The sequence below is a fragment of the Otolemur garnettii genome, unplaced genomic scaffold (assembly GCF_000181295.1).
Source record: "Otolemur garnettii isolate 467f Iridium unplaced genomic scaffold, OtoGar3 scaffold00002, whole genome shotgun sequence".
Classification (NCBI taxonomy): Eukaryota; Metazoa; Chordata; class Mammalia; order Primates; family Galagidae; genus Otolemur; species Otolemur garnettii.
Genome location: NW_003852397.1, coordinates 32,681,735 through 32,692,140, shown reverse-complemented (window position 1 = coordinate 32,692,140; position 10,406 = coordinate 32,681,735). Strand labels below are relative to the sequence as shown.

General features: G+C 37.2%; 1 protein-coding gene across 1 annotated transcript in view; it reads right to left on the bottom strand.

The window, feature by feature from the left end:
• The window catches only part of CAPN7 (calpain 7), a 41,146-nt gene that overhangs the window by 21,738 nt on the left and 9,002 nt on the right, over nt 1-10,406 (bottom strand). The window contains exons 3-6 of the mRNA XM_023512667.1: nt 9,438-9,595; nt 7,829-7,896; nt 5,503-5,703; nt 3,945-4,031 (exon numbers count right to left, since the gene is read on the bottom strand). Of these exons, the coding sequence (XP_023368435.1) occupies nt 3,945-4,031; nt 5,503-5,703; nt 7,829-7,896; nt 9,438-9,595 (514 nt within the window). The remainder of the gene's footprint in view (nt 1-3,944; nt 4,032-5,502; nt 5,704-7,828; nt 7,897-9,437; nt 9,596-10,406) is intronic.

Below are 10,406 nucleotides of genomic sequence, written 5' to 3'. Positions count from 1 at the left end.
TAGCTGGGACCACAGGTGCCCGCCACAACGCCCGGCTATTTTTTTTTTTTTTTTGGTTGCAGCTGTTGTTGTTTGGCAGGCCTGGGCTGGATTTGAACCTGCCACCTTAGGTGTATGTGGCTGGGGCCTTAGCCACTTGAGCCACATGTGCCGAGCTGATTTTTCTATTTTCTGTAGCAATGGGGCTCTCTTGCTCAGGCTGATCTCAACTTCTGAGCTCAAGGATTCCTCCTGCCTTTGTCTCCCAGAATATTAGTATTATAGCTACTGTGTGCAGCCCAAATCCAATGTTTCTTTTCCTTAAAGTTTAAAGATTCAAAATATTTTATAAATATAATTTTTATTCAATAATGCTCATTTTATGATTTTTAAAGTAATACATGATCAGGGTAGAAAAAATTTAAAAAAATCATTCAATCTATGTGACCAAATTTATGTACTCATAAATATTATGTGGAGCCTTTCCTGTAATCTGTTATCTCAATTTCAAAGTGTTAACTGTTACTGATTATTCTCGGTGTAAAATAACCTAGAAAATAAGAAAGGAAATGTACTGCCACTTACAGTTAATTTTAGTATTTATTCTTGATTTTTCTCTAAATTGAATTAGTTCAGTATGTATTTACTGAATGCCTGCAACATAACAGATACTGTGCCAGCAACTGTAGTGCAACTTAGTTAAAATAGATATGGTGTCTGTCCTTATGAAGCCTGTAATCCAGAGTGGAAGGCATTAAGTGAGTAATCATTAAAACAAAAAAGAAAATTTGTGACAAGTGCCATCCCTAATCTATGTGTATATGACTTAATAAAAGGAAAAAAAAGTGTCATCATAAATTAAGAGTGTTTATATGGTTTTGCATTTTACTTTTCCAGTTACATTGTGAACACTTTCCCATGTTATTAAATTCCTCGAAAACTTGACAGTTCATGACTATGTAATATTATTCTTATAGACATTCCATTGTATAAATATTAAAAATATGATTTATCCTACTTTGTTGCACAAAGATCAAAACTGTAAGTTTACAACTCTATTTGGATATATTCAAAAACATACAAGAATAACTGATTCATTTTCACAATTATAACAACACTGATGAGTATCTTATACATATATCTTTGAGCTGTACGTCTGTAAATACTTGCTTAGAATTGGCTTTTGGAAGTAAAATTACTGGTCAAAAAGGTATAAAAAATTTTTTTTTTTCTAAAGAGACAGAGTCTCACTTTGTTGCCCTCAGTAGAGTGCAGTGGTGTCACAGCTCACAGCAGCCTCCAACTCTTGGGCTTAAGCAATTGATTCTCTTGCCTTAGCCTCCCAAATAACTAGGACTACAGGTGCCTGCCACAACACCTGGCTATTTTCTTTTGTTGTTGCAGTTTGGCCAGGGTTGGCTCAACCCCTCGGTATATGGGGCTGGTGCTCTACTCACTGCGCCACAGGTGACACCTGAGGTATAAAAAATTTTAAAGTTGGGCAGTGCCCGTGGCTCAGTGAGTAGGGCGCATATACCGAGGGTGGCGGGTTCAAACCGGGTCCGGCCAAATTGCAACAACAAAAAAAATAGTGAGGTGTTGTGGCAGGCACCTGTAGTCTCAGCTACTCGGGAGGCTAAGGCAAGAGAATCGCCTAAGCCCAGGAACTGGAGGTTGCTGTGTGCTGTGATGCCACGGTACTCTACTGAGGGCCATAAAGTGAGATCTGTCCTAAAAAAAAAAAAAAAAAAGAAATTTTAAAGTATTTGAAACATACTGTCAAACTATGTTATATAATTTAGTACTAAGCAAAATAATTTTTGGCAGTTAACCTTTGTTATATAGTGCTTGTTTTATAATAAGCACCACTTTAAGTGCCTTGTATTTTATTAACTCATTTGATCATCACAGTAACACTATGAGATCATTTCTATTCATTATCTCTTATTTCATAGATGAGGAAGCAAACAGATTTAACAACTTGCCCAGTGTTACATAGGATTTAAAACTGGAAAGTTTGCCTCTAGAATTTTCCCCTTAAAATGCCATAAGGTTTCTCAGAGATATGAGATCCGGGGGGTGCCTGTGGTTCAAGGAGTAGGGCGCTGGCCCCATATACCGCAGGTGGTGGATTCAAACCTGGCCGCAGCCACAAACTGCGGAAAAAAAAAAAATTTCTTAGATCCTAAACAATTTCTAGCTGTTTAGCTAGAAAGCCAACAAATATTTACTGAGTACTTACTTTGTGCCAGATACTGTGTGTGGCACTATGAGTATGACAGGCAAAAAGAGTGGCATAAACCCACATGATTTGCTTGAATGAAAAAATTATTTTGATAACTTACTGGCTTTCAGACATCTTACTCTTGGCTAATCAAGAACAGCAAAATGCTGGAAACTGAAAAGAAGACCCTTTGTTCTATATAAAGTTTGTATATTCATATATTGTAAGCATGTAATTTTGATAATTTTTTGTGATAATGAACATGATTACTATAGAAATTAAAAAAAAATTAAAAAAAGTATTAAAAAGTTAAATCTCACCCAATTTTGCTATCTAGAGATAACCACTGTAAATATTTTGGTGTATTTCTTTATATGATTTTTTTCTATGTATCTATAAATACATGAAACAAAAATAAAATTTGAATGTTATATGTATAATGTTCTTTTCTTGTGTCTGCTAAAGAGCAATGTTCTATCTTTTTTATTTCCATGTTGTGAGCATTTTACCTACATTTTTAAAAGATTTAATTTCATTTGAGCAGCATATTTAACTATACGGATAGATGTACTGTATTTAATCATTCCCATATTGCTGGATACTTTTTTCAAGAATTTTTTGCTGTAACATGCTTTGCTGAATGCTCTTAACATACTAAGATTGATTTCCTGAGGAGGACTAGGAGCTGAGGAGTTCTGAACCAAACAGTATTTTTAAGGTTCCTGACATAAGCTGCCACTGTCCTGAAGGATGTGCTAACTAATACTTTCATAAATAACCATTTCTGAATTTGGTCTTCTTTTTTTTTTTTGAGACAGAGCCTCAAGCTATCCCCTTGGGTAGAGTGCCATGGCATCACAGCTCACAGCAACCTCCAACTCCTGGGCTCAAGCGAGTCTCCTGCCTCAGCCTCCCAAGTAGCTAGGACCACAGGCGCCCACCACAGCGCCTGGCTATTTTTTGGTTGCAGCCATCATTGTTGTTTTGGCAGGCCTGGTTTTGAACCCACCACCTTAGGTGTTTGTGGCTGGTGCCTTAGCCACTTGAGCCACAGGCGCCGAGCCAGGTCTTCTTAGTTAACAATGATACTGTCATTCTATTCCACTTTTCCATTTAATTCCTCTCCTGGCTTGTATTTCTGTTGCAGTCTAAAACTGACTGAACAGGGCCAGGTGCAGTAGTGGCTCATGCCTACAATCCCAGCACTCTAGGAGGCCGAGGTAGGCAGAATGCTTGAGCTCAGGAGTTTGAGACCAGCTTGAGCAAGAGCAAGACCCTTTCTCTAAAGAGCCAGGTGTTATGGTGGGTGCCTATATTCCCAGCTACTTGGGAGGCTGAGGCAAGAGAATCACTTGAGCCCAAGAGTTTGAGGCTGCTGTGAGCTATGATGTCACAGCACTCTATCAGGGGTGACTGAGTGAGACCCTGTCTCAAAAAAATAAAAATAAATAAAACTGACTGAACAAATATTAACTGACTACTTACCCTGTGTCAGGTACTGTGCGTGGCACTCTAGAGTATGACAGGCAAAAGGAGCTGCATAAACCCACGACCTGGTGAGTGATGAAGGTGCTCTTGCTGTGCTGCTCCGCCTCTTTCCCACAGCCCCTCCTCTCTTTTAAATAAGTTTATTATAAATTTTATTTTTGTGGCTAAGAATTAGACTGAACTTCAGAGTACTAAAAAAGTACTAAAAATTAAAATGATCTTGGATCTAAAAACTGTAACAGGGCTTACTTACCAGAAAGGCATTGGATAGGCAAAACGTTCTCTCAAATCGACACTCATAAAAGGAACATATTCTATACCATTTATTTTTGATGTTGTCCTATAAGACACAAGGGAGAAAAAAACCTAACATACATGTTGCAAGTTTATCTTAATTTCCAATCTTAAACCCTTTAATATTTAAATGATAAGATATAGTGCTGTATTAAAATTAAACTGATAACCTCATATTGCTACAATCTTTTTTTGAACAAAATTTTTATAAAGTAATTGAATACCAGAAAATAACTGATTCAGTTCAACTCAGTATGAGTATTCTTTCAAAACAAACATTCCTCCCCACCAAAAACATAAAACAAACATCCCTTACAACAAAATTCTCATCTCTAGAAGTAATGGAAGAATTCTTGACACTAAGACACAAAGTCTATTCTATCCCCAAATTTGAAAAGCCTGACATTAACAATTCTAAAAAATATCTTCTTTGTATTTTCTGGTTATGGGAAGATGAAACAGGTCATGAAAGGAGGAAGTGTTACTGACACCAGCTAGGGTCTGTTGACAAACTAACGAAATAAGGTTTGTAGGTGCTTTGTGTATTTCCTCCTTGTTTTGTATATATGTTTATGTGTACATGGTAACTATTTCCCTTCTATATCTGTTTCTATCCTTATTTTATTTATAAGAAGTTGCAGGGTAACTTCACAATTTAATCTTTAGTTAACAATATTCAGTGAATTTGAGGACTGATTAACATAACAACTAATACAATGACTGCTGGGACTATGTGTCTCCTTGTTTTGGGGAGATAATGAAAACTTTTCACTTGTATGAAGGACAAATGCATTTTGTTAGGGGAAAACACAGATGTTGTTCTGTTGAATTTCAAACGTGTGTAGAACGGAGCATGTTGATGCTGAGCAACCCAAGTGCTGGACTTAATAAATTTAGTGTCTCTCAGCTCCCAAACTACCTTTCTTTGTCCTGCTTTGTGCTGTGTTGCTTCTTATACAATTTTTGCTCGGCAAAAATTAGCAGGAGGAGAATTAAAATCTTTATCAGGAAAGAAAAATGCTCTCACTGAACCCGGGAAGAAACCCTTTCAGTTCAATTTTATAGCATGTCCACACTGAGTGGCAGTAATGGTACCCTCAACTTGGAAAAGTATTGCATAGATAACATTGCTTAAAATGTGTTTACACAATAACTAAGAACATGCCGTGAAGGCTATGTTAACCAGTTTGATGAAAATATTTCTAATTGTATATAAAACCAGCACATTGTACCCCATGATTACATTATTGTACACTGCTATGATTTAATAAAAAAAAGTGTTTACATTTTTTGTTATGTTCTGTATTATGTGTAGTAAAAATGTTAATATTAAAATAGAACAATTTTTAACTATTTCAAGTGGCCATTTCACAACGATAAAATTTATATTTGCATAATAGCACAACACACTATGGCAAAGATGTAAATATAATTCTACAAACTTAACGATAAGAAAATTACCTACCTTGATTATGCTAATAAAATCTTTCATTACAATGAGTTACAAACTGATTTACCTGAGCACTTCTATTTCTTCTGCTGTGTATCTCTGTCCTTGTGCATCACATGACTGTGGACTTATAAAAGGCTGAGGTCTTTCAAGGAAGGGGTTAGTTCCTAGTGGAAAATGCGTCCTTGTTGGAGGTGGCTTTGGTTTAATATTTGTTGATTTGATTTTGCAAAACGGCTTTGTCAAAGGTTCACTCAATGCTTCTGCTCTATAACAGAGACAGGCACTGAAAAACTGTTCTAGTTTTTCTTCTCACATTCAAGCTTTTCAGGAAACAAAATTTACTTTAAGAGTCAGTTAAGGAACATTCCTAATGTAAAATCAGTATATAAAATTCTAACATACTAGTCAACATTTTACTACTTAAGTTACTCGCAAAGGTTCTTGCAAACAACATTCTCCTAACAATATTAAATGAACATTTATTGTACATCAGACACTATGCCAAGCAAGGGCTTTACCAGAATGCATAAAACAATCCCTGCCCTTAAAGTGCTTATAGTGCTGTAGGGAAAGATAACTGCATTACAAATGACAGATGGTAAGACAGAAACATTAAGTTACAAGTGAACACATACACTACAGAAGTTACTGACTTAATGACTAAGAAGAGAGGGTGAAGTCAGGGAAGCCTGCTCTGAACTGAGCATGAGCTGCAGAGGATTTCATGTGGGAGGTGAGGAATCCTAAGAGAAGAACATGTGCAAATGCCCCTGTAAAAGTGCAAACAGGCAACAGTAGATAAGATGCAAGAGGAAGGGGTTAGGTCATGAAAGGCCCCACATAATATGCAAGGGAATTTTTACTTTGTTCTGTCAAAGAACAAGCTAAAAAACAGAAATTCTTAACCCGAGGTCCATATATGAGAGCTTCAGGAATCTTGTGAACACTCTGAATTTACATGCAAAAAAAATTTTTATGTCCATTTTCCTAGAGAGAAGATCCACAATTTTCAACAGATTCTCAAAGAACCTCAAGACTGACCCAACCCCTTCTGCTTAGGATGCACTGAAGAATACTTGATGGGTTATCCACACAGGTAGTAAAAGTCATCTGTGATTCTGCCTGGTGAAAGAAGTCAAGATGGAGACAACAACTAGGTGTCAAGTGCTCACATGTTCATGAATTTAAGGAAACTAAAGATAGTAGATGATGGTAATGAAAAGGAAGGATGGCTGCTATAGCTCAATAAAAAAAGAAGGGCTAGGGGTGGTATAGTGATCTATTCAGAGCCTGAAAATGAGATGATTTTATTAATCCATATATAGGTATAAAGGCATTTTTCACTCTTTTCCTTTGTTTACAATACCTTTTCTTTCTTTCTTTTTTTTTTTTTTTGAGACAGAGCCTCAAGCTATCCCCCTGGGTAGAGTGCTGCGGTATCACAGCTCACAGCAACCTCCAACTCCTGGGCTCAAGCGAGTCTCCTGCCTCCGCCTCCCAAGTAGCTGGGACCACAGGCGCCCGCCACAACGCCCGGCTATGTTTTGGTTGCAGCCATCATTGTTGTTTTGGCAGGCCCTGGGCTGGATTCGAATGCACTACCTTAGGTGTATGTGGCTGGTGCCTTAGCCACTTGAGCTACAGGCTCCGAGCCTACAATACTTCTTCAAGAGGTATGATTCTCTTGTGCAAATTCATTCCTTCTGTTAACAAACACCTACTAAGCACATAATATATACGAGGCATTCTGCTAGGTACTTGGTTATTACATTGAACAATATAGACAAAATTCTCTGCCCTGAAAACTTACATTTTCGGGGTGGGAGTTGGAGGGGACATGGGCATTAACAACAAATATAACAAGCTAGCAAATCTCACATACCTTAGAAGTAATAAAAGATATGGAAAAGAATACTACAATAGTAAGCAGGATGACAGTGCAGAGGGAGATTCACTTTTAAACATAATAGTTAGGGCAATCCTCATTGAAAAGTTGATGTTTGAGCTAAGACGTAAAGGAGCTATACACAATGTATAATTTGAGGCACGTATATTCTCAATTTTTCTATTTTAGTAATAGATCTTCAAGGCTCCCTGGAAGTTCTCCTTGGAAGTTTGATATTATATAATAGAAGGGAAGTCTCCCATTTCAAATATCATAATCATTTCTGCTCTATACACAGTAAAAACCAAAAATATTTCTTGACAGATTTGTTACTTCTTGAGGTTGAAGCAGGAAGAAGATAAATTCACTCAAAGGAAGAAAGCAGGTTTGTTCAGGATCTCAGTTTAAAGATGGAGGTTTGTTACTGTGACCTCTGCCACACGTTTAGATCAGTCTGTTACATGATACAATATATGCCGACCATGGATAAGTGACCAAAACTCACCTATCTAGTGCCTGTCGAGCCAACTGTTTCAGTTTATTTTGCAGGGCTTTATCAGCAGTTTCATAAGACTTAAGAGAAAGAAAAAGACAGATATTCTGAAGCATAATTTTTTAAAAATTTGTCTGATACATTTTTCTAAGTAAAAAAATTATAATGCACATTATACTTCTTGAAATTATAAGAGAATACACGAAGATGACATTTTAATTTCATCCTTAAATGTATCATTTAAAACAGTGTTGAAAACGTCACTGAGGTTATGTTAAAACCACTTAATGTAGAGAAGTGGTAACTGGACCACAACTGTTCAACCACAAGGTCATGGAAGGCTGAGTGGCAGGAACCTCAGAATACTAGCACTTAATTGGGGTCTCAGGTAACTACAGGAATCAAACTGGGATGTTTCTAGGGCTGGGTGTGGTGGCTCACGCCTGTAATCCTAGTACCCTGGAAGTCCGAGGTGGGTGGATTGCCTGAGCTCACAGTTCGACCAGCCAGAGCCAGAGCAAGACCTCATCTCTAAAAAAGAGCCAGGCATTGAGCCAGGTGCCTATAGTCCCAGCTACTTGGGAGGCTGACACAAGACAATTGCTTGAGCCTAAGAGTTTGAGGCTGCTGTGAACTGAGACACCACAGCACTCTACCGAGGGCCACAAAGTGAGACTCTGTCTCAATCAAAACTAAAAAAAACCTAGGATGTTTCTTTGAATAAGAGACCCTGCACCCAAAAGCCAACCCTCTGAAAGCACTGGGAACACCGGTCTGTACTACTTCATCTCATCTTCCTGTCAGATTCACTGCTCTCTGATGCATGAAATGTCCCTTGAAGCTACCATCCTAATCAAGGCTCCTCAGAGAGAAGGAAAAATCACTCAGCATGTAGACTTTACAGGGCAAATTAGAAAAGCTCTCTTAAACTACTACCTTACTTTTAGTAAGGTCCTCATGTACTTTTTAGTGTTTGAGATAGAGGAAAAAAAAGGAAGTTTATTTTAAATTAATAGATTTGTGATGTTGAATTCTTTCTAAACTAAGTTAATTTTGTTTATTAGGGTATAAAAAGTTTAAAAAATAGGTCTTGTAATTCAAAAAATACTTAGTGACTCAATGCTGCCAAAATAAACCCTTTTTTTCTGAGATAAGATCTTGTTTTGTCACCCAGTCTGCTAGAATGCAGTGGCCAATGACAGCTTACTGCAACCTTGAACTCCTGGGTTCAAGGGATCCTCCTTCCTCAGCCTCCCAAGTGTCTGGAACTACTCATCACCACCACGATCAGCTAATTTTAAATTTTTTGTAAAGATAGGGGCCCCCTGTTGCCCAGACTGATCCCAAACTCTTGGTTTTAAATGGTCCTCCTCCCTTGGTCTCCCAACATGCTGGGATTACAGATGTGAGCCACCACATCTGGTCTCAAAGCTGTCAAAATATTAACAAGATACAAAAACCCATTATTAACCTTCTACTTCACAATTTTCTGAGGAATAACTTAGTTACATTTATAAGGATAGAATAACTTTTGAAGAAGTTATTAAATAAAATTTACTAGTTTAAGAAAAGACATTTCTTAGGATAATTCCACAAAATTTAAAAATATAGTTATACATACGGTTTTCAGACAGAGATCTACAGCTTCTGTATACAATTCTATAGCATCTTCAACATTCTCTTTTTCATCTTCATCAAAAGCTTGTGTAACAAGGAAATGGGCACGTTCTAAGTCCAACTGATGTTTTGACTTCAAAGGATCAGCACTCTTTGACTGAACTAGGATAGGAAAAAAAGCCTATGTTGAAGGAATGCTACCTAAACATAGCCAGGGTACAACATGTAAATACATTTAAGACATTATAAATCTGCATATAAAAAGGTTGGCAAGGTTAAAAAAAAAAAAAAGAAAAGCATCCTTAAAAAGGACTAATTTCTCCCCTTCTCTTTTTAATCTTAAGGCCTACAAAAAAGGCCTCCAGTTGTTTAATCACACAATAGACGCAAGAGATGAGGAATATTAAAAATGTACTATTAAAAAATTTTTCTCCCTACCAGCACTCTCTTTGCTTAAACTCCATTATATTTTAATGTAATTATTTTTTTTCAGTACAGATAATAATTGTGTAATATACTAGGCTTTAATGGTACAGTTCTAGATTTTCCTACTCACCTAGGCCCAGAGTTAGTTACCATATATTTTTACTGCTCTTTGAAGTATTTCCATTTGTGTCTAATATAAAGACACATATATTTATAAAGAATGTATATCCAGAATATATAAAGATCTCTTACTACTTGATAATAAAAAGACAACCCACTTAAAAAGTGGGCAAAGGATCTAGGCTGACATTCTTCCAAAGAAGATATTGAAAAGGTTAACTGGCATCGGAGAAGATATTCATCAGCTATCAAGAAAATGCAAATCATGGTTCGGTGCCTGTAACACAGTGGTTGTGGCGGCAGCCACATACACTGAGGCTGGTGGGTTAGAACCTGGCCCAGGCCAGCTAAGCAACAATGACAACTGCAACAGAAAAATAGCTGGGCATTGTGGCAGGCACCCGTAGTCCCAGCTACTTGGGAGGCT